The following is a 22,626-nucleotide window of genomic DNA, read 5'->3' as shown; positions in this document are numbered from 1 at the left end:
ATTTTTATTATTATTTACTATAAAAATAGAAAAATAAAATTATTTTGATATGTTTGTGCACAAATCTAGAATATTCGGAGAGCTTCGCATTAGTGCTAAAATCGTAATATTTTAAAACTATGGGCTATAAATGAAAAATATTTTATTTTCCATAAGCCCCTTTAGACTACTTAATTTGTAATTGTGCCAAGTGGATTGTTTGATTTCTGCTTCGACGAGCATTTCGGAGATTTTCTCTCTCAGCCATATTTGCCTGCCTCTTCAATTCGAGGGTTTTTTCATTCTCAATTGCCTGTCTTTCTTCATTGAACCATCGTTTGCTAATCAGGTATTGCAATTCTCTTTGCTTTAATATGCTTCGAATGACCTACAATTTGTGCTCCGGTCCTATCTAGTTTAGATGAGAAAAGGGTGATTTTAATTTATTTTTTTAAGTTATAAAAATGTTCTTTATCTTCTTTTTCATGCATTTTGTTTGTAATTGAATGGAGATTTCATTCAAGTTGCAGGGATTTTGCACAAAGACGTAGTACTGCATCAGTGCCGTCGTTGTATGTGTAATAGTTGGTATAAACACCGGCTCCATTTGTCCTGGAATGCTTATATATTTAATAATTTCATGTTAGTGTCTGGTGGCAAAGGAATTTGATGAATCACAGTGGTTCTCTGTAAATGTCATGTTTCAATCTTTACTTGGAAGGCAGGAAGAAGTAGTGAATTCGGTTCTGTTATTTATTGGTGGGGTTGTTTGTTGACTGTTGCTTTTATCTGATTTTCTGCCTGCTGGGTTAAGATGAGTGTAGTGGGGTTGGATATTGGAAATGAAAACTGTGTGATTGCAGTAGTGAAGCAACGTGGTATCGATGTGTTGTTGAATGAAGAGTCGCAACGTGAAACACCATCTGTAGTCTGTTTTGGAGAGAAGCAGCGGTTTCTGGGTTCTGCTGGTGCGGCTTCTGCTAGTATGAATCCAAAATCTACGGTATCTGGTCTGAAGAGATTGATTGGTAGGAATTTCAAGGATCCTGATGTTCAAAATGAACTAAAGATGTTACCATTTGAAACTTCCGAAGGCCCTGATGGTGGCATTCTTATTCACTTGAAATACTTGGGCAAGGCACAGGTATTTACACCAGTGCAGATTTTGGGAATGCTTTTTGCACATGTGAAAGAAATAGCAGAGAAAAATCTAGAAGCGCCTGTTGTGGACTGTGTGATTGGGATTCCGTCATACTTAACAGACTTGCAGAGACGTGCATACTTGCATGCTGCTGCAATTGCTGGATTGAAACCTTTGAGGCTGATGCATGACTGTACTGCAACAGCACTAAGTTACGGGATTTACAAAACAGATTTTTCTAATGCAGGCCCAACCAATGTAGCATTTGTTGACATTGGTCAATGTGATACTCAGGTCTGCATTGCATCATTTATTGCTGGCCATATGAGGATACTCTCACATGCTTTTGATGCAAGCTTGGGAGGGAGAGACTTTGATGAAGTCTTGTTTCGTTATTTTGTGGCACAATTCAAGGAGCAGTACAATATAGATGTGTACTCTAATGTCAGGGCATGCGTGAGGTTAAGGGCAGCATGTGAGAAGCTAAAAAAGGTTTTGAGTGCAAATGCAGAGGCTCCTTTGAATATTGAGTGTTTGATGGACGAGAAAGATGTTAAAGGTTTTATCAAGAGAGAGGAATTTGAGAAGCTGGCTTCTGGATTACTGGAGAGGATTAGTATTCCTTGCAATAAAGCACTAGCTGAGGCACGATTAACTGTGGAAAAGATCCATTCTGTTGAGCTTGTTGGTTCAGGGTCTAGGATACCAGCTATAACCAAATTGTTGACTTCTTTATTCAAAAGAGGACCTGGCCGAACTTTGAATGCAAGTGAGTGTGTGGCACGTGGATGTGCTCTTCAGTGTGCGATGCTTAGTCCAGTTTTTCGAGTCAGAGAATATGAGGTTGGTAGTTTGAATTTTTGTTGTTATTTTTTACCTGTTTTCACTTTGATCATTAATTATTAGACATTCTTGCACATTTCTGAGTCTATGTTTGGACTGTCAATATATCTCAAGCATAACTAACCTATTTTTTTCATATGAACTTGATATTTTGCTCATCCTTTTGTCTTGTTGTAGTTTTCTATATTTTTCTTGATTTGTGTAAGTTGCAGTGGTCCCAGATTAAAAATTAATAATTGAGATACATCATTTGTTGGTAGACATTGTAGAATAAATTTTACAGTATATACCACCGACTTTGAAAATTTGGGAAAGAGTTGTGGAACAGATATTGAGATCTGTATCCACAATATCCAAAAATCAATTTGGTTTTATGTTGGGACGATCCACAATGGAGGAGATATTTTAATTAATGTGACTTCTAGAAAAATATAGATAGAAGGTAAAAGACCTCCATTTTAGTATTTATAAACTTGGAGAATGCATATGATAAGTTTGTAGCAGTGAATTTGCAGAAGCAGTTCCCAGAAAGATTTGTTGGTTATTTAGTACACCATAGAAAGGTTTCTATCCATTTTAGTCAACATCTTTGCAGTCTCTTGAATGTGTCATTTTCAAGTGCTTTTTTGCGACCTCACTTGATTCTTCACGGAATCAGTAAAAGATCGGGCTCTACCTGGTGCATGTTCTTTCAAATGTAGGCACATATTTTCTTATTTGATGCTTGTTAGATTTGGCGAAAGTAAGCAATTCATTTTTGTTATGCAGGTTCAAGATTCTATTCCTTTCTCCATAGGAATCTCATCAGATGATGCTCCAGTTTGCAAGGGGCCTGATGGGATACTGTTTCCTAGAGGTCAACCATTTCCAAGTGTCAAAATTCTAACATTTCAGCGTAGTGGTTTGCTCCATTTGGAAGTATTCTATGGTAATCCAAATGAACTTTCTAGTGGCATATCACAAAAGATTAGTCGTTTCACAGTAAGTCTACTCGAGCTTCTATTACTTTTATTTTGTATGTGTTTTTTATAGATTTTCTTTGTGCTTTATTCTAGAAATGAAGACGCAAAATTTTGAAGTTTGTTTTGCCTTCTTATTTTAGCTCTTTTGATTAGTTGTGCAGTGCTTGCAACAAATATCTGTTGTTGTGCAATGAATAGACGCTATACGTTCTTCTATATAAACTTATTTGTTAATATAAACTTCACATTGGCGAGTGAAACAACCAAAATCAAATCACAGCAAAGTGATAACAAATTGTACCTTGATGGCCTTAGGAACCAACCTTTTCAATTATTTCGAGTTCTCATCCCAGATCCATTAAGATCAGTGTCTTTAATGAAGAAGTCAACAAGATAAAAAACAGTATGAAACAGAGTGTTCTGAGGAAAGTGAAAATGGGTTTTGTCACATTGGCCTTGATAGTATGAGAAGATCAGTATGAATGATTGCTTCTGAAAAATAGAGGTTGAAGGAAAACAGAAGCATAATTAACTTTAAAGCCAATTGCCTATGCACTAAACAATCAATAGAAAGCAAGGAAGGATGCTGAATCATAATTTAGAAATGCTTCTTTGTCATCCAGGGTTGAGAGCTCCTATGAGAAGCACAGATTCATCTTGTTAGAATATTGTTTCTTGGTGTCTTTCTGCTGTAGTGTTGATCACATGTTACGTAATGGAAGAGAGGGAGAGAGAATTTGTGCTATTTGTATCTCATCATTGTTTGCAGGCAACTAATCTCTTTTCCGTCCACCGATCATTTATTTGTTCATCAGCCTACATAGAGAAATTAGTCCCAAAATTTCTGGGATAAATGTTCTAATGATAATTATGATGATCCTTTCATAGACTTGGATATATCTTTTATGCCTGGTCTACACTTGCTCCTGAATTTGGTTATTTGTTGTTTATGCAGATTGGTCCTTTCCAATCCCATAGCGAAAAGACAAGGACTAAAGTTAAGGTGCAGTTAAATCTTCATGGCATTGTCGATGTTGAGTCAGCTACTGTAAGTAAGAATCTGTTCTTCCTTTTTTATTTGGGTGTGATTCAGGTACACCGTTGGATTTATGAGGAATTTGCTATGTGGTTTCAAATTTTCAATCTTATTTTGGCTTCAGTTGATAGAAGGTCATGCTGATGACTCTGTTGGAAGGGAAAATGCTAATGCAAGAATGCATAAAATGGAGGCTGAGTCTGCTTCTGATGATTCATCTATGATAGTTGAAAATGCTAACGAGGATAATGCATCTATGCAGTCGAAATTATCTCAAGGCCCTGTAAGTTTCTTGAAGGCTCAACTCTTGAATGATTTATTTGCTGCCATTGTCATGTTAAGGGAACCAGAAGAACAATTAATTGTTTTGATTGTTCTAAAACCTCATCGAATTAAACACTTCCCATGGAAGTGTACTTTTCTAAGTTTCTGAATCATTTTGGTATGTAGTATCATTGCTCTATATGATACTTTTTTTGGAAAATTAGTGGAAATAGCTCAGTAATAGATGTAAATTTAATTGTGTGCAGCCTGCTAATATAATAAAAGAACAAACTCCTGGGAGGCTTGAGCTACCAATCAGTGAGAACATCTATGGTGGAATGACCAAAGCAGAGCTTGCGGAAGCTAGAGAGAAAGAACGTCTGTTGGCCCAACAGGACCAAGCTATGGAACAGACCAAAGATAAAAGGAATTCCTTAGAATCTTATGTCTATGAGACACGGAACAAGGTGCACTCTAAGAATTTTAAGCATAAGCAATCATATCATATTCCCAAGACATTGATAATATGCTTCTTTATTCGATTAAACTGCTCAAATGCTTCTTTGATTGTAACACCAGCTGGATTTCTCATGCATTTGTGGACTTTTGTCTGCAGTTCTGTGGAACTGAGGGTTTCAATATTAACATACCACTCTGATAGTCATTGTGGAACATCCTTAAGTGACTGCCATAGTACGTTAAAATTTCTGCCAGACACAAATATTGTTTACTTTCATGGATATTCAGGTTTAGATTTTTGTATATTGAAATTACAAGGCAATAAGTTAGAGAGGTTTTGGAATTAAGAATCTTTCTTTGAAACTCATAAGATGATGGACAAAGGCTCGAATTGTTATCAGCCACCAATAAATAAAGCAATTCATGTTATTGCATGGATGTCCATTTGCCATTTAGGGTCTTGAGAATATGTACAGACTGATCATGTTATATAGGCATCTTTCGTTACACTTCAATCACGTTTACTGTTTTATTTTCACATGTACGTGACTTCTTTCATTATGCTGCATTGTAATAATGGTCTCTATGTATATAGCTTTTGAACACATTGCGGAGCTTTGCAAGTGATAGGGAGAGAGAAGGCATCTCTAGGAGTCTACAAGAGACAGAGGACTGGCTTTATGACGATGGAGATGATGAGACTGAAAATGCTTACACTTCAAAACTGGAAGATCTTAAGAAGGTATCTGTTCCTTTATTTTCCCTCTGTATAGACACTCACCTCCATTAATTTTATTTCATAACTCTGCCTTTCCATGTTCTCGCTTGATGTTTTATTGGCTCATTACAGTTGGTGGATCCCATCGAGACCCGATATAAAGATGAAGAAGGGAGAGCACAGGCTACGAAATATCTGTTGAACTGCATTGTGGATTATCGGATGTGTGTTGATTCCTTCCCTGCCAATGATAGAGAATTGGTACGATAGTAATTAGATAACGACACTAGTAACATGTAATTTTGGCAATGTTTTCCGCTGACCGACACTTTTCCATTTTCAGATTGTTACTGAGTGTAATAAAGCAGAGCAATGGCTTAGAGAGAAAAGTCAACAACAAGATTTGTTGCCTAAAAACACTGATCCGGTACTTTGGTCAAGTGAGATTAAGAGCAGGGCAGAGGAGTTAAACAGGTACTCTTCTTTCTTGCCATGGTTTCCGTTAGAGCATCAATGTCTCATCGTTCCACCCAGAGTTATCATATCTACTGCCAAAATAGCTTGATTCTGTATTCAGTAAAAGTCGTAACTGACTGTTCTGGTGATCGTAAGTTTTGCTATTACGAGTACACTAATTCTTTGTGAATGGATTTCAGGACATGCAAGCACATACTGCAAGACAATGCTTCCCGTCCAAATACAGAGGACAAGAAAGGATCAGATCACCAAGAATAGGTTCTTGAGCATTAATACAAACTCATTAGCAGAGGAATCAATTCACAACTTGTAATTCACCATCTTCCACAATACTTTTTCGGATCTTCTTAACCCCTATACAGAGAAAAAGCTTGGTTTAGATTCAGCTTCTTTTTTGCTCACAAAAAAAAAAATCATTCGGTTGCTTGTAGTGTTTTTCAATAATCTTATGGGGTTGGCATGTTGTATGTACTGAAGAAAATGAGCTAGCTGACCCCATTATTACCTGAATTATGCAGCATCTCTTTTGATTACTGAAGAATGCAGTGGGATTGATGCAGTTCTCTTAATAGACTTGGAGAGATTGACATATAGTTCATGCAACCGTGTGTATATATATGTGTAATATATATATAGATATACACATATTAATGCTCATAAATATTTTCTTGTATAAAAACGACTTGGATTGAAATCATCAACGCTACACTAATGCTCAGAAATTCAGAAACATGAATAATAGCAGATTTCTTCTAATAATTACTTCTAGAGAACAAAAAAATTCATGAAAAAAGAGAGAGAGAATTAAGAACAGGAAAGTTCAATCCAACATGAAAATAGGAAGGTTCAATCCAACCTCAAAATAGTAGCGGTCTTGTATGCTGGTTTTCCACTGCATCATTCTTACTACCAAGACAATGGTATTTTCCGGTCTCCAAAGAATACCGGACAACAGTATTTGTATCATCGTGGAGACTTGGAAGGAAGATTTTTCCCCTCATTCTAGTGATCCCCGCTGGTATCGAAAAAGACGATGGTCGATTCAGATACAAAGTATAATGTGTTAACCTCATCCCTCTTTCCCAACACATTGTAGTCCCATTCAGTTGAAAAACCTTAATCCATTCATAAAGTTCCACCACATTCCAATAAGAAACTTTGACAGATATGGCTGCAGCGGGGCTGCCGTGGCTTATCAAGGACTTTCCAAGTGTTCCTTTGAGGCCCTAACACCTTGAAAGCTCCTAAATTCCCATCTCGGCCAAGAACATAAAACCATCCATCATGACAAACTACTGGACTAGTATGATTCTTAACAAATTTATCGCGATCGTTTTTGAATCGAAATTCAGACCATCCCCTCCATCCATACCGGAACAAGTTCACTTTAGCCTCATCTAGAGCATGTATTGCCACAACTACATAAGATTTAGATGTTGGGGAATATGAGAAACCTATGCTGGAAGATAAAACAATTGCTTGAGCCAGATCATCTAGAGCATGTATTCCGAAGAGAGAAACATCGGTTGTCCTCGTCGGAAAGAATTAACCATCCATAACAGCAATTCCATACCTTTTTATCAGTCAACTTAGCACCAAATCTTCTACTACAGCTTCTATAATAAGGCAGTGGTGGAGGTTTCGTGGCGATGGAGATATAACTATTCTCACCATCTTTGCTCGGAAATAGAAGGCAAGTATTAGCAACTCTTTTGCCATGTCCATTCCCTGTTAAACCTCTGACGTCCTTGACCTAGCACGATGAGATCAATGGAGGAAATAGAACATTACAGAGGAATGTAGAAGAAAGAGTTTCTCATATATTCATTCGTACCTCAAACAACACAGTAATCAGTATTTATAGTAACTGATTAACCGACCCAATGATGGCCTAACCAATACCAACACTACACGTGTAAAACCACAAACTAAAGACTAACAATGAAACGCACCGTTTCCAGACTTAATGAAACAGTATCATAACATTCCCGCTCATCTTCTTCATCTTTTCAATAAAGCCAAAGACTAATATTACATGCAAATTAGGGTTTTGGTCTTCTTCTAGGGTTTAACAAGGACGAGCTAGGGTTTTTTCCAATTGATTCAGAAGGGCTGTCCCGTCCAAGTTCATAAGATGAGGCTACTACAATTCATCCCATCTGTCTTGTCTTTCTTTAATCCTTGATCAAAGGCTGTTGGTGCCGACAGAAATTCTAGGGTTTGTTTTTTTTTTTTTTTTCAATATTAGAGAGAATTATGTTTGCCGTTGGAATCAAAACTTGGGTATACATATGTCTAACCCAATCGATAGCCAACCAGGCCAACTCTGGTTGATAATTCTAAGGTTTGTTTTACGTGCGACTTTTAACCATTTATTTATTTTATGTTGGAGACCATGCATTAAGCCATTAAGAATATTAAGGAGTGATGTGTGTTATATAACAGGAAAGAATAATTAGATACTCAATCCAGTTTGTGCAAACTTGTGTTTAATTCGTTCTAAACTAGTATCTATGATGGAGTGCAACCCCAGCGGACAAGAATTTGTGTTTCTCATGGGCCGTCTCTGTAGTATTTAGGCTTGAGATGCTTGAACTTAACTTATATGACACTTTGTTGGATTAGGTCGATTCGATGTGGAATTATAAGTCTTGACACTTTCATGCACTTGTTGGATCGGTTATGCAAGGCACAACAATGGGACATGAATAAAGGTCATGTCCAAATGGATCGAGTCTTTTCTCTAATACTATATTAATAATCCAAGCTATGTCACGATAGTTTTTCTATCTTCTTAACCTTTCTTCAGTGGGATTGATACAATTCTTTTTTATTTTAGCCTTATGATATAAAAACTCCGCCCAGTACTCCCGTTGTCGATTCCAAGCCCATATAAAGAAAGGGGGTTATGATAAGTTAGCAACCAGTGTAAAATTTTACCAAATATAAGAATATGATTGTAAGTGAGAATATCGTTAGGGTGTTTCTTACAATACATGTGATTGATGTGTTCTCATAAACTCTTGCGTCGCATTCAAATACAGATGAACATGATTGATGTTCTCGTAAACTCATGTATAAAAGTTGACAAAATTTGACTGAAATAATTATTTAAATAGTTTATGAATTTAGATTTTTTATTTACAGTAGTAGAGTTGTAATTAAATTGTTAGTGATAATTCATTATTTATCATTATTTAGGCGAGGAGATAATCTCTAGAGCTCAGTCCATCCGTTAAACCCTCGTTCAATTCAATCCCAGAAGAAGTAAATAACTTAATACCAAAAGAAAAGATGAAGAGGAGGAGAGGGAATGGACATGGCAGCCGCCTGTCCAAGAAGAAGAAGCAAAGAGTTGTGAATCAACAACAGAACAGTACCAATTGGCTTCTATTTCCGAAGAAAAATGGTGAGACTGGTTACATCTCCACCGCCACTACACCACCATCGCCTCATTATAGAAGCCGTGTTAGAAGATTTAGTGTTGATTTGACTGATAAGAAGGTATGGAATTGCTGTTATGGATGGTTAATTCTTTCCGACAAGAGCAACCTCCGTTTCTCTCTTTGGAATCCGGCGACATCGAAAGTGATCGATCTCCCTGAGCTATTTTTGAAGCCAATTCAGAGTATTCAGCAGGCTGTTTTGTTTTCAAACAGAAAAGGTGATGATCTTGATCTTGACCCAAATAGCATGGTTTTATTGTTTGATGATAACCTTCCTTTGGTAGTTTACCGCCGGCTTTGGGAGAAGCATTGGAATTCAGTAAAATACTGGGAAGCTGGAAAGATTAAACTATATAAACCTGTTGTCTTAGATGTTCTTTGTATGCTGCAACGACCAAGCATCATCGATTCGTTGAAATTGAGCTTGTGAAGTCGTCTCAGATTGTCATAAGCGAATGTGGTGACTTACCAAATGTACCAAAAAGTTCTAAATATCATCATGAGTACTTGGTGGAGTCGTGTGGTGAACTCTTCTGCATTGTTGTAAAGTGTGGTGAAAAAGATGAAGAATTTATAGAGGTAGAAGCTTTTGAATTGTGTAGAGGTAGCATGGGATGGAAGGAGGTGAAAAGGGTCGATGATCGAGTATTTTTCGTTAGTGAAAGATATGCGATTTCATGTCGCGCAACGGGAGGGATTAGAGGCGGTTTTCTGTATTACTTTTGGAAATCTCACTTGTTTACATACAACTTTGCAGAGAATAGTGTTTCAATTTCTCTCCCCCATGCAGTATGGAATATCCCATATTCATGTTATCCAGCTATTCCTTACAAGTCTAATATAACGTAATTACACCAGTTGCACTTTTTTTCCTTTAGTATCTGCATATGTTGTTTTTTATGTGTGTGATCATTCATGTCTGATTCTTTTGGCTTTGCACATGTGGGTTGATTGATCACAGAGATGTCGGAAAGAATTCGGTTGAAGCCAAACAGTCTCAGTCTCAGACGAACAATGACAACAACATTGCACTTGGAGATCAAGATCCTTTTGGTCGCCTTCCAATTGATATTCTCAAGATCATTATATGTTTCTTAATAAGAATGTAGTAGATTATATGAATTTCCGTGCTATCTGCAGGAGTTGTGAATCAGCAGCGCCTTTAATTCAATGGAGAGAAGCTCCTATTAGCTTAAAATCTGCTCCATTACTGCCATGGCTAATGTCTCCAGATAATCACTCTGGCATTCACAGTTTTGTGGATCCAAAACTTGGAGGTAAGTATCTCGTCAAAGTCCCAGAATCCTTAGTGGATGCAAATATCCTCTATTCGAGAAAAGGTTGGTTACTAATGCACAGTATTTCTCGGAATGCATTATCTTTCTACAATCCATTCACAAAAGACATCATTAAGTTGCCATATCTGCTTCGAGCATTTGTTTTATCTTCGAGCATGGGTTTCACATACGCACCAACATCTAAATCTTACGTAGTTGTGGCAATACATATTACTCTACATGAGGCTGAAGTGCGCGTCTTCTGGTATGGATGGAGGGGATGGTCTAATTATCGATTCACTAACGATATCAGTAAATTTGTTTCGAATCATAATAGTCCTGTTTTTCATGAGGGAGGGTTTTATGTTCTTGGCAAAGATGGGAATTTAGGAGTTTTCAAGGTGTTATGGCCTGAAAGATACACCTGGAAAGTCCTTGCCGTGCCTCAGAAGCCCTGCATCTCTTTCTGTCAAAGTTTCTTATTGGAATGTGGTGGAAGATTGTTATCAGTCTTTATGGGTCCTGTAGGAGAATGGATTAAGGTTTTTGCACTGAATGGCATTACAATGCGTTGGGACAAAGTGTCGAGGTTGGAACACAATACTCTGTATCTGAATCGACCATCGTCTTTTTCGAAACCAGGGTGGATAACTGGAATGGGGGAAAAATCTTCCTTCCAAGGCTCGACAATGATACAAATACTGTGGTCTATTATTGTTTGGAGACTGGAAAATATCATTGCTTTGGTAGCAAGGATGATGCAGTGAAGTACCAGCATACAAGACAGCTACTATTTTCAGGTTGGATTGAACCTTCCTGGTCTTAACTTTTCTTTTTTTTTCATGAATTGTTTTGTTATTTAGAAGTAATTATTAGAAGAAATCTGCTATTATTTTGGACTTAGAAGTACATGCTATTCATGTTTCTGAATTTGTGAGCATTAGGGTTGATTTCAATCCAAGTTGTCCTCTTTTTCTTTTCTTTTTTCTTTTTTCTTTTAGCCTTACTATTTATACAATAATATACACATTATGTGATAACTCTCGCTCAAGTGCAGAGTCGGAATATAGAGCTATAACTCATGCTACCAGTGAAATTATTTATGTGAGACAACTGTAGTTGAATTGGGATATAAATAACCAGATGATTCTCAGTTGTGGTGTGATAATCAAGTTACCATCCACATTGCTTCTAATATTGTGTTTCATGAAAGGACGAACATATTGAAGTGGATTGTCACTTCATGCATGATAAAGTTCAATGTAAAGAGATTTCCTTGAAATATGTGAACGGTCGATGTATTCATTAAGTCACTAATTGGAACTATGGCAAAAAACAGAATTAAACTTGCCCAATAAGATCAAAACCATACAACCCGACGCACGAAAAAGCACACTGGACTATGTAGATACATACACCGAATAGAAAATGATTTGAAGTTGGGTGCATATGCTTTGGTTCACATTCAAAACAAAAGTAAAATTAATACAATACCAGTCACACAGGAAACAACACAGCTCTTAACTTTAAGAAAAAAAGATTTTTGAAGTTTCTTAAAAAGAAAGGCTTTTTTTGACAAGTAATAATCCAACATTTCATATAGTAAACATTCAATCTAGCACCACAAAAACAACCTAGAAATTTACAAACATCGGATAACACTGACCACACAAGGAAATTACAAACACCGGACTCCACTGGACTAAACCAAACTACATTGATATATGCTCGAGCAGACTAAACAAACTACATTTCAAGTTGTTTTTAGTCTTACGATTGATACAATAATATACATATTATCACTCTCGCTCAAGTGCAAAGTCGGAATATAGAGATATGACTTATGCTACCAGTGAAATTACGTATGTGAGACAAATGTAGTTGAATTGGGGTATAAATCGCCAGATGATTCTCATTTGTGGTGTGATAATCAAACTGCCATCCACATGGCTTCTAATCCTGTGTTACATGAAAGGACGAAGCATATTGAAGTGGATTGTCACTTCGTGCATGATGGAGTAAAATGTAAAGAGATTTCCTTTTAAGTATGTGAACGGGTGATCAGCTCGCTAATAAATTCATTAAGTCACTAATTGGAACTATGGCCAAAAACAGAATTAAACTTACCCAATAAGCCATCAAAAACAGACAAACCGATGCACGGAAAAACACACTGGACTATGTTGATGCATACACCAAATAGAAGACGAAAGTAAAATTAATACAATACTTCAAGTCTTCAACTGAAAGAAACAAGATTTTTAAAGTTTCTAAAAAAATGCTGTTTTTTTTTTAAAAGTAATAAGTCAACATTTCATTCCATTATAGCAAACATTCAATCTAGCGTCACAAAAGCCGTCCTAAGAATTTATAAACATCATATAACATCGGACCACTCAATGAAATTACAGACACCACACTCCATCGGACTAAACCAAACTACACCGATATATACTCAAGCAAACAATAGTTATGGATTAAGAATATTGACTTCCTCTTCATCGAGAAAAAAAAAAAAAAAAAAAGAGGCAGCAAAAAAAAAAAAAAAAGCTCTTTGGTTATATGAGTAAACATTATGAAAACCCAAAAACAACATTTAAAACAAAAGTAAAATTAATGCAATAATTCAATGGAAGAGTGGTGATTGGTGAATGAATCAGTGCGTAGGAGATGACCGGTAAAGGAGGGAAGAGTCGCACACCGTCAGAGCTTTAATTCATGGCACAAGAAAAAAAAAGATTTTTGAAGTTTCCAAAAAAGGCTGTTGTTTAGGTGAGGAGGCGCATCCATTGATTAAACCCTCGTCCTTGTTCAATTGAAGAAGTAATAAACACGCCAAAACCCTAATTTGGCATGCATTAGTCTTTGGGTTTACTGGAAAGATGAAGAGGAGGAGAGGGAATGGACATGGCAGTCGCCGGTCCGAGAAGAAGAAGCAAAGAGTTGTGAAGAATAGTACCACTTGCCTTCTATTTCCGGGGAAAGATGGTGAGACTGGTTACATCTCCACCGCCACGGCACCACCTTCGCCTTATTATACAAGCTGTGTGAGAAGATTTAGTGCTGTTATGGATGGTTAATTCTTTCCGACCAGAACAACCTCTGTTTCACTCTTTGGAATCCGGCGACATCGAAACTGATCGATCTCCCTCACCTATACTTGAAGCCAAATCAAAGAATTCGCCAGGTTATATTGTTTTCAAACAGCAAAGGTGATGATCTTGATCTTGATCCAAATAGCATGGTTTTATTGTTTGATGATAAACTTCCTTCGGTAGTTTACTGCCGGCTCTGGCAGAAGAATTGGAAATCTGTATGCTACGGGGAAGCCGGAAAGATCAAATTATATAATCCGGTTGTCTCAGATGGTTCGTTGTATGCTGCAACGACCACGCGTGGCTTCGTTGCTATTGAGCTTGTGAAGCCATCTCACATTGGCATAAGCGAGTGTGGTGGTTTACCAAATGTACCAAAGATTTCTGAGCATCATTCTGAGTACTTGGTGGAGTCGTGTGGTGAACTCTTCTACATTGTTATAAAGTGTGGAGTGAAAGATGAAGAATTTATAGAGGTAGAAGCTTTTGAATTGGATCGAGGAAGCATGGGATGGAAGAAGGTGAGAAGGGCCGATGATTGAGTGTTTTTCTTGAGTGAAAGATACTCGATTTCTTGTCGCGCAATGGGAGGGATTAGAGGCGGTTTTATGTATTACTTTTGGAAAAATTACCTGTTTACATACAACTTTGCAGAGAATAGCGTTTCAGTTTCTTCTCCTCATGCAGTATGGAATATCCCGGATTCATGTTATCCACCTATTCCTTATACGTCTCATATAAGGTAATTACATTTGTTTTTTTACTTTTTCAATATCTGCATATGTGCATATGTTGTCAGTTGTCTTAATTATTTTGGCTTTCTACATGAAGGTTGATTTATCATAGAGATGTCGGAAAGAATTCGGTTGAAGCCAGACAGTCTCAAACGAACAATGACAACAACGTTGCAGTACTCGAGAAAAATGATGGAGAAGACCCTTTTGGTTGCCTTCCAATTGATCTTCTCAAGATCATCATCAGGTTTCTCCACAACAATGTAGTTGATTACATGAATTTCCGCGCTGTCTCCAGGAGTTGTGAATCAGCAGCACCTCGAATTCAATGGAGAGAAGCTCCTATTAGCTTAAAATCTGCTCCATTACTGCCATGGCTAATGTCTTCAGATAATTCTCACCCTGGCACTCATAGTTTTGTGGATTCAAAACTTGGAGGTAAGTATCTCGTGAAAATCCCAGAATCCTTAGTTGATGCGAAAATCCTGTATTCGAGAAAAGGTTGGTTGCTAATGCACAATATTGCTATGGAATCATTATCTTTCTACAATCCTTTGACAAAAAACATCATTAGGTTGCCACATGATCTGGCTCAAGCAATTGTTTTATTTTCCAGCATGGGTTTCTCAGATTTCTCACCTAAATGCTACGTAGTTGTGGCAATACATGCTCTAGATGAGACTAAAGTTCATGTCTTCTGGTATGGATCTCTATTTCGATTCAACAACGATCGTGATAAATTTGTTACGAATCATACTAGTCCAGTAGTTTTTTATGATGGAGGGTTTTATGTTCTTGGCCGAGATGGGAATTTAGGAATTTTCGTGGTGTTAGGGCCTCAGCGGCATACCTGGAAAGTCCTTGACAAGCCTTAGCAGCCCTGTATCTCTTTCTGTCAAAGTTTCTTACTGGAATGTGGTGGAAGATTGCTATCAGTATTTATGGGTCCTGTAGGAGAAATGGATTAAGGTTTTTCTACTGAATGGGGCTACAATGTGTTGGGAAAGAGTGATGAGGTTAACACATTATACTTTGTATCTGAATCGATCATCGTCTTTTTCGAAACCGGCAAAGATCACTAGAATGGGGGGAAAGATCTTCCCTCCAAGTTTCCACAAGGATACAAATACTCTTGTCTATTATTGTTTGGAGACAGGAAAATATCGTTGTTTTGGTAGTAAGGATGATGCAGTGGAGTACCAACATACAAGACAGCTACTATTTTCAGGTTGGATTGAACCTTCCTGGTCTTAACCTTTTCTTTTCTTTTTCTCATGAACTGTTTTGTTATTTAGAAGTTATTATTATTAGGAGAATTCTGCAATTATGCTGGACTTAAAATTTCTGAATATGTAAGCAATGGTAGTGTTGATTTTCAATCCAAGTTGTTTTTTAGTTTACCTTTAGCCTTACAATTTATACAAGAATATAATTTGAGGTGGCAGAACTCTGTCCGATCTGGATGATCGAATTTTTTTGACCCGGATTAAACCAAGTTCCAACATAAGTTATATGTTCGAAATCTGGGTCCAAACATAAATTTTTTGTTCGATTTAAAATTGGGTCCTGGTCCGGGTTCAAACACATAAATCTTATCCAGTTTAATTGTCCGGAGTTTAACCCGAATTAAGTTATTATCCGATCTATTTGTCTGAATTTGAACCCACAATACCATCTTGTAAACTATTATTTGTGAAAGCTTACCTGATTTGCATTATGGAGTAAAGATATGGAATCACTTTTGAATGCCTTTGACATCGATAACAAATAGCATGGTTTTTGTTTTGACCGATTGGCCTGCGAGCGTTATATATTTGTGGAATTGGGGATGAACAATCAATAGCTTAACCTTCCCCTCCCCGTAATCATGTTGTATAGATGGTTTAGTATATATCGATCGTAAAGAGCATGACAAAATCACTACTTGGTTGGTGGGTTCAAACCATATAGACTCGGAAGCTCTTGAATTCGATTTCCACGAGTAGTAATATGAGCATGATGACTCGAGTTTAAACTTATATCAGATGTTCAAAGAGCACACTTATATGATATTATTATCAGTTACCAAGAAAAAACATGACGAAATCCATGGTTTCACATACATGTTAGTTTGTCAATGTCAAGCGAAATTGCATTGACATCATAAACCTAACTAACTTTGCTACTTACCGGAGTAAATATTAATTTTTGTCACCGAAAGACATGACTCATTTCAAATTTCTCAACTTGGTCATTAATGGGTGACAATTTTCTCACAGCTGAGCACTCGGTCACCAGAAAATGCCATGTGACTGCCGGAGTGCCACGTGGCACTTTTTACCCGGTAAACTACTTACCGGCAGCCACTTGGTGGAACCATAGAGGCCTTATTTTTCTCCTAATATTTGGAGAGATCTTGCACCTCCAAAAGGTGTTAAATCAATAATAGTATATGTCCCCTTTGTGATGGAGAGTCTGAATCCATTCATCACCTTCTGCTCCATTGTCTTGGCCCTCAGGCCAACATGGAGTAAGATATTCCAGCTTCTTTTGACTTTTCCTGCTTCATCAACTGTATATATATGGCTTCTAATCAAGACTCATCAGTCCTTTCACTACAAAAAGTGCTCATGCATTTTTCATTGTTGCAGAATCTATGCAATGCATTTTTTTCCCAAAGTTACGCGATATATTTTTCTATCATCCATTTAGTTTCATGATTCGATGACATATTAATCGAAAATCAACATAATAAACATTTCATTATTGATTATTAAAACACAGGCGAACATTTGGCTCAGTAATAGAGGAGTTGCAGGAATAGTCTAATAGACCTGTAGATGTGTTTTGAAGAAGAGTAAATATTTCTACAACATTATTGTTACTTCATAATCCAATGACCAACTTATTTAATTGACCCACATAATAATTCATTTGGCTAGTTCAAGAGGAGCCCGAACAGAATCTAATGGGCAAATATCTGCTAATGTGTACCTCGCAGTTTCAATCATCGATATTCTTGAAAGTTTACGTGACCTGTTGCTTGTGCATGCTCCACAGCCTCCTGAATATTTAAATATAATCTAAATCAGAATGACAATCTCTAACATAGTAAGCATAGCCGGCATAAAAAGCAGAGAAAGTCGGATTGAGCCTAATATTCTATTGATGAGAACAGACCTTCTGGCCAATGACTCCGATTTGGCACACCCCACAGCGCAAAGTGAAGTTCGCAGTGTCTGTGTAACTCCTCTTTCTGAAATTTTGAAGAAAATAAGCCAAATCACTGACTGAAATATAGATATCCCACACATATTCATGTTGTCTATGGTATTAAGGAATAGTCGAATAGATGATGATGATGACGATGATAATTGATAAGTGATATCATAACAACATTATTTCCCAAGATCGCGCATGACCAAGGATGAAGTACAGCGAAATAATACATAAGTACAGGAAAGCAAAAAGAGAAGTGTATGTAACCGAACATTCGCACACGTCTTGCAAGAGATAGAGAGAGTATTCTACTAGTAATATTTTATTCCTTGTTTATTAATAAACATTTACCCGCACAGATTTTGTTGCGAGGTTTCCTTGCAATTCTCTTTCCCAGTCTCTTTAGTCTATTTCTATCTATTTCCTTCCAATTCTCTTTCCAGCTAAACAGGATATAATTGTATGTTTTCCATCCACATATCCATCATTAGTTTTAAACCCATTGAGGAAAAAAAGCCTTGTTTCCTTTCATCTTTCCTACGGTTCTCTCCTCTCTATCCTTTCTGTCAAAGGAAGCATACATCATTCATTTGCCATGTAAATGGTCTACCGGTGATCAATATTAAGGGTAAACACAGAGCAGAAAACCAGAAAACATATGACACAAAATTTTATCAAAGATAATCAAATATGACTAGTTATTTTTGAACGACTGTCACAACTAGAATATTGCCAACCTAGCCATGATTTGAAATATTATCACATGATATGAAGCAGCAAATTGCAGAAAACCAACATTTGATGGATTCCAATCGGAACCACTGATCATTCTAGACATTATTTAGAGTTGGAAAAACCGGTAAGTTAAGCAGCCAACATTATCCGCAACAACATGAATAGCAATAGAAAGTTTTGGACCGTCAGCTAGAAGACAATTTCAACTATTTTCTTACTTCATCAAAGTCGTGTTGCACACTTAGATCTGGATAGAAAATTTAATCAACAAATCATAGCACTGGTAATGTGTAATAGTCTTTATAAGACACCTTGATGTTACCTTTGTTGTTCTTTAACAAGATTAACAGCAAGCCCCTCAACAGGCCCAACGGACCTGTCCTTCCGTACAGGAAATATAGTTTGGTCAAATTCCTCTGGTGCTTCCTCAAATGGAGTCATCTGTAGAAATATAATGATAAAAAAAAAAAAACTTGTAAGCTGATGTACGCATACTGGAGTATACAAATATTAGATGATTCTTTACAGTAGCAACTATAAAACTTGTCTCTTATCGGGTGAAAAGGCACATACAGAATTTTTGTACGTAAAAGTTCAATTTACTTTGCTCATCGAAGCTCATATTATTCCATTTTTCTAAACATGTCCACAAACCCACAACATCTAAAATCATATTCCTTCTTTTACTCTATCACTCAACCAGCTGGATTAAAGGAGTTTCGGGACAGATAACTCCAAGATACAACCATATTCCTTCTTTTCCTCCAATATCATGAACAGAAAATAAAGCCGAGAAGTAAGGATAAATTTCATAATGGAAAAAAATCATAACGAGAAACGTACAGCTAAAGCATCATAATGGAGCCCATCGTAAATCAGTAGTGCTCTTTCAGAATACCCCTTGTCCTGTCAAAAAGCACCACATAAAGAAGAAGGAAAACAAACCATTCAGCAGTTCACACACAGCAATAGTATGGTGCTTATTGAACACAGTAGTAATGCTTACCTGACCATACACATCACATCGCATGGTTTGAATATCATATGCTGCGATTTCACGCCCATAGTAATCTACTAATATTGACAGCTCAATGGCACCTACACAATACCAAATAACCATGTCAGCAGAACGTATGAAACACAAATGACTTTACGACAATCCAAAGGGGAAGTAACATTTATGCTAATCTTATTAAACAACCATCGGTAGCCAAAGTAAATGCTTATGGAACCACGAGATTATTAATTAGTTCAACATTCTATGAAAGACTTCTTAATTTCAGAAAAATAACGATAATGGAAGGTTAAACATAAAGAGAAACATGCAGCAGACCCTATTGCCATGAATAAGAAGAAGTGCACACCTCCCCACTTCTCTGGGTCAAGAATCCACGTACAATAGTCTGCATTTGCCTTTCCAAGAAATGCTTCAGAATATTTTTGGGGATCACTAGCCACTGTTGCAGCAATGACCTTCAAAATATGTTGTCATCAATATACAAGTTAAATAATTAAGACTATAACAATCTATCTAAGAAGTTGGATAAAACCTACGGAGTCCTCAAGAAGACTCATAGTAAAATCTACTGCTAGAGGGTAAATCAAAAGTTTAATGCTTAGGAGAAAGATATACTATCAAATGCATCTAACCGCTAAATTTTACATCCTACATTGGAATGCCAAGAAAATTTTCACCAGCATCTTGTCCCATTAAGTGACAGGGATGGGTAATTCTATGATGTCTCCATATTGCAAAATGCAAAGGCACTAGCATTTCTTTATAAAAAAAACAAAGAAATCCGAATTATTCACAATTCCCATTGAAATATTTCATTTTCAAGCAATGACAATGTCATCATATGTCCTGTCACTTGGCCAGTCACTAGACCTGGATAATATTCCTTGAAAAGGGATAGCACTACAATCAGATGTTATGCATCAAGTAGAATAAATGATAAGAAAGGAACCAAAGGTCCAAAACTATAAGGACAAAACAAAAGCATGGAAAGAATTCCGAAACAAAAGTTGGGCTCCATCACAAAAGTGCATCTTACATGGTTATAGTCCTTGTATATAACCTTATTAACCAGCTTTATCCTTTTTAAAAAGCTCTTGAGTCACAAAACCAGTAACTGTATATTGTAAGCAAAGAAGTTTTGTATGAAATCAATTACCCATCAAAAGGAAAATAAAATTGGAGAATACTACTCCAAAACCTTATGTTTGCAAAATCTTCAGAAAGTCCCCCCTGCTAATGAACTGTACTTGACCCCGGTCAGGAGTGATGGAACTTGGCTCCAGGAATAAACACTTGAAAGATATTCACAGAGCCAATTATGAATTTAACTCATCATTTATCAAGAAAACTCATCTAGTATTCACCAATAGATATTGATAGCAAAGATAACTACCATTTTTCAGGACAATAACTAGTCTGTGTGAAGTTGAAAAATGAAAAACCAGGCATCAATAGCATAAGCGGCAATGACAAATTCCAACCTGTCTCAACTCTCGAGCTTTGTGTTTGTCATGGTCCATAACATACCTAAAAAAAGGGAAAACAAAAAAGAACATTAATAATCCTACATCATTTAAATGAATAACAAATGAAATCAAAAGGTTTCTGATATGTAGATTACCCAACTGCATTGAAAAGGCAGCTATTGTCTGACGGAATAACCCTTCTAATGATAATTCCTTCCATGTTACTTATAGATATACAACTGCAAACAATCACAATTTCATCAGCTCTTCGAAATGAAAAGTCAATATCAGAAAGTATATAGGTGTTCCATATTCATCTTAACACCAACTCATTGACATCATAAATGAATTCCTAGGAACGAAGATGCAAATTCAAAGCTAATTACGGGAAGCCTAGAAGCACACAAGAAGATCCTGCAAATTTGATTAAGTCCGGTGAAGCAGGACACCCATTAAATAGTGTGACCAGTTATCTGAAAAAAGTTGACAGCTCTTTACTACCCATATTGTCATACATAAAAACTTACTCAACCCTTCCCAACAAAGATCACGCTAATTAAGCAATCACCAGCTTCACAAACACGCAGTCTGGTATCATATTACCAAACCAAGAAAGGGTTTGTAAGAACCTAATTGGAGAACTTGAGTTTGCAAGTTGCAACAATTAGCCATAGAACTTGCAAAAACAAAAAAGAATGAGAATCAAATGAGAGAAACCAACAGAAATAAGTGATTATTACCTTCACGCCAACCTACACCCACCTACGAATTTCAAAGACGCATGAATTACAAACAACAAATTTTATTAAGTATATAATAGCAAAAAAAAATCAAAAACCAGCCCGGTATCAACAACAACCCAAAAGTAGCTCCAACGAGATTATGAAACAATCAAGAAAGCTGAAGGAAAAAAAAAAAAAAAAAAACAATCCAGAAAGCCAACAACGTACGAGCTGAGAATTCAGAAATGTTCAATGAAATCTCTAGATCTAGTTGGGCTACCAAGAACAACTATGCACCAGCACGGCATCACCCAACAACAAAGAAAGTAAAAGAAAAAAAAAAGACCCACGTATACACACAACCATATTTGCCCATACGTATATATGGAATCACGGATAATGCATAATCGAATAAGAAATCATACAAATTTCAGTTTCTGGCGAAGAAAGGGCGCGTCTTTTGGCTGCCAATGCCATATCTCGTGGCTTAATGTTCCCCATTTAAAGGCGTGCGTCAATCACGTATCCTCCAACTCCAATCCACCGAAAAGAAAAATGCATCGCATCCTCATCATCTTTGGTAGGGTCCACGTTTGATTTTGTAACTTTTGTATTACTATTTTTTTGAAATAATTTTTTTTAAACAGAAATTCAAACCCTAATACAAGTCATCTTTACCACTTCAATAGTGACTCGGGTGTTGAAATACTTAAAACTTCTATATTATTTAATGGTCATTTGTTATTTGTCATTGACGACCAACCCATACATAATGAAACAAAGACCAGTAATCCATGTAAAATCGTGAATTTTCTATATAGTCGTGTGCACTTGTTATCTTAATATGTGAGATAATTATATTAAAAAATATTGAAATCCGTGAAACTGCTAAATTTTTTTTGCTGTTTCATTTCATATTGCAGAAAAAAATTGCTTTTGTCATTTTAAGGGTTTTTAGTGAGTTACATTTGTTAAAGGGTAGGACAAAGATTATAGAATAAAATTTGATAAACTCATCTCATACGGTCCTATTACTTGCTTTGATATACTTTATCA

General features: G+C 36.6%; 5 protein-coding genes across 12 annotated transcripts; 4 read left to right on the top strand and 1 right to left on the bottom strand.

Moving 5' to 3' along the window:
- The first annotated feature begins 169 nt into the window (after positions 1–169).
- On the top strand, positions 170–6,482 carry LOC119985854 (heat shock 70 kDa protein 16-like). 3 transcript variants are annotated; one of them, XM_038830299.1, is made up of 10 exons: positions 170–328; positions 627–1,963; positions 2,732–2,944; positions 3,881–3,973; positions 4,086–4,244; positions 4,492–4,692; positions 5,280–5,426; positions 5,535–5,663; positions 5,746–5,876; positions 6,059–6,482. In XM_038830299.1, exons 2-10 carry the CDS (start codon positions 794–796, stop codon positions 6,135–6,137), a joined length of 2,322 nt encoding a protein of 773 aa, XP_038686227.1. In that variant the 5' UTR covers positions 170–328; positions 627–793; the 3' UTR covers positions 6,138–6,482. The 3 variants fall into 3 exon arrangements, with proteins under 3 accessions (XP_038686227.1, XP_038686225.1, XP_038686226.1); XM_038830297.1 differs by having other exon boundaries at positions 171–328; positions 504–1,963; XM_038830298.1 differs by having other exon boundaries at positions 173–328; positions 510–1,963.
- Positions 6,483–9,173: 2,691 nt separating this feature from the next.
- On the top strand, positions 9,174–10,541 carry LOC119985356. Its single transcript, XM_038829637.1, has 2 exons — positions 9,174–9,543; positions 10,272–10,541. The coding sequence occupies exons 1-2, from the start codon at positions 9,174–9,176 to the stop codon at positions 10,274–10,276; spliced, it is 375 nt and encodes a 124-aa protein (XP_038685565.1). The 3' UTR covers positions 10,277–10,541.
- On the top strand, positions 10,381–11,582 carry LOC119985355 (F-box/kelch-repeat protein At1g57790-like). Its single transcript, XM_038829635.1, has one exon. The coding sequence runs from the start codon at positions 10,413–10,415 to the stop codon at positions 11,367–11,369; it is 957 nt and encodes a 318-aa protein (XP_038685563.1). The 5' UTR covers positions 10,381–10,412; the 3' UTR covers positions 11,370–11,582.
- Positions 11,583–13,284: 1,702 nt separating this feature from the next.
- On the top strand, positions 13,285–15,809 carry LOC119986245 (F-box/kelch-repeat protein At1g57790-like). Its single transcript, XM_038830819.1, has 2 exons — positions 13,285–14,439; positions 14,529–15,809. The coding sequence occupies exons 1-2, from the start codon at positions 14,282–14,284 to the stop codon at positions 15,304–15,306; spliced, it is 936 nt and encodes a 311-aa protein (XP_038686747.1). The 5' UTR covers positions 13,285–14,281; the 3' UTR covers positions 15,307–15,809.
- A 1,333-nt stretch (positions 15,810–17,142) lies between these two features.
- On the bottom strand, positions 17,143–22,110 carry LOC119986055 (OVARIAN TUMOR DOMAIN-containing deubiquitinating enzyme 2-like). 6 transcript variants are annotated; one of them, XM_038830596.1, is made up of 10 exons: positions 21,996–22,027; positions 21,478–21,524; positions 21,004–21,087; positions 20,864–20,909; positions 19,729–19,837; positions 19,371–19,462; positions 19,208–19,270; positions 18,687–18,805; positions 17,591–17,666; positions 17,143–17,474 (listed from the first exon to the last, which is right to left on the bottom strand). In XM_038830596.1, exons 3-10 carry the CDS (start codon positions 21,066–21,068, stop codon positions 17,418–17,420), a joined length of 627 nt encoding a protein of 208 aa, XP_038686524.1. In that variant the 5' UTR covers positions 21,069–21,087; positions 21,478–21,524; positions 21,996–22,027; the 3' UTR covers positions 17,143–17,417. The 6 variants fall into 6 exon arrangements, with proteins under 6 accessions (XP_038686524.1, XP_038686522.1, XP_038686523.1 ...); XM_038830594.1 differs by lacking the exon at positions 21,478–21,524 and having other exon boundaries at positions 21,996–22,110; XM_038830595.1 differs by lacking the exon at positions 21,478–21,524 and having other exon boundaries at positions 21,799–22,056.
- Between the last annotated feature and the right edge of the window lie 516 nt (positions 22,111–22,626).

This window comes from Tripterygium wilfordii, chromosome 19, assembly GCF_013401445.1.
Source record: "Tripterygium wilfordii isolate XIE 37 chromosome 19, ASM1340144v1, whole genome shotgun sequence".
NCBI lineage: Eukaryota > Viridiplantae > Streptophyta > Magnoliopsida > Celastrales > Celastraceae > Tripterygium > Tripterygium wilfordii.
This window is presented reverse-complemented; position numbering and strand designations above follow the sequence as displayed.

Coding starts and splice junctions, on each gene's coding strand:
- LOC119985854 (XM_038830299.1), top strand. CDS start 794: ATGAGTGTAGTGGGGTTGGATATTGGAAATGAAAACTGTGTGATTGCA. Junction 4,245..4,491: donor CGAAATTATCTCAAGGCCCT/GTAAGTTTCTTG, acceptor AATTGTGTGCAG/CCTGCTAATATAATAAAAGA. Junction 5,877..6,058: donor AGGGCAGAGGAGTTAAACAG/GTACTCTTCTTT, acceptor AATGGATTTCAG/GACATGCAAGCACATACTGC.
- LOC119985356 (XM_038829637.1), top strand. CDS start 9,174: ATGAAGAGGAGGAGAGGGAATGGACATGGCAGCCGCCTGTCCAAGAAG.
- LOC119985355 (XM_038829635.1), top strand. CDS start 10,413: ATGTTTCTTAATAAGAATGTAGTAGATTATATGAATTTCCGTGCTATC.
- LOC119986245 (XM_038830819.1), top strand. CDS start 14,282: ATGGGAGGGATTAGAGGCGGTTTTATGTATTACTTTTGGAAAAATTAC. Junction 14,440..14,528: donor CCTTATACGTCTCATATAAG/GTAATTACATTT, acceptor TTCTACATGAAG/GTTGATTTATCATAGAGATG.
- LOC119986055 (XM_038830593.1), bottom strand. CDS start 21,946: ATGGGCAAATATGGTTGTGTGTATAC. Junction 19,271..19,370: donor GATGTGATGTGTATGGTCAG/GTAAGCATTACT, acceptor GCTTTTTGACAG/GACAAGGGGTATTCTGAAAG. Junction 17,667..18,686: donor CTTGTTAAAGAACAACAAAG/GTAACATCAAGG, acceptor TCAAAATTTCAG/AAAGAGGAGTTACACAGACA.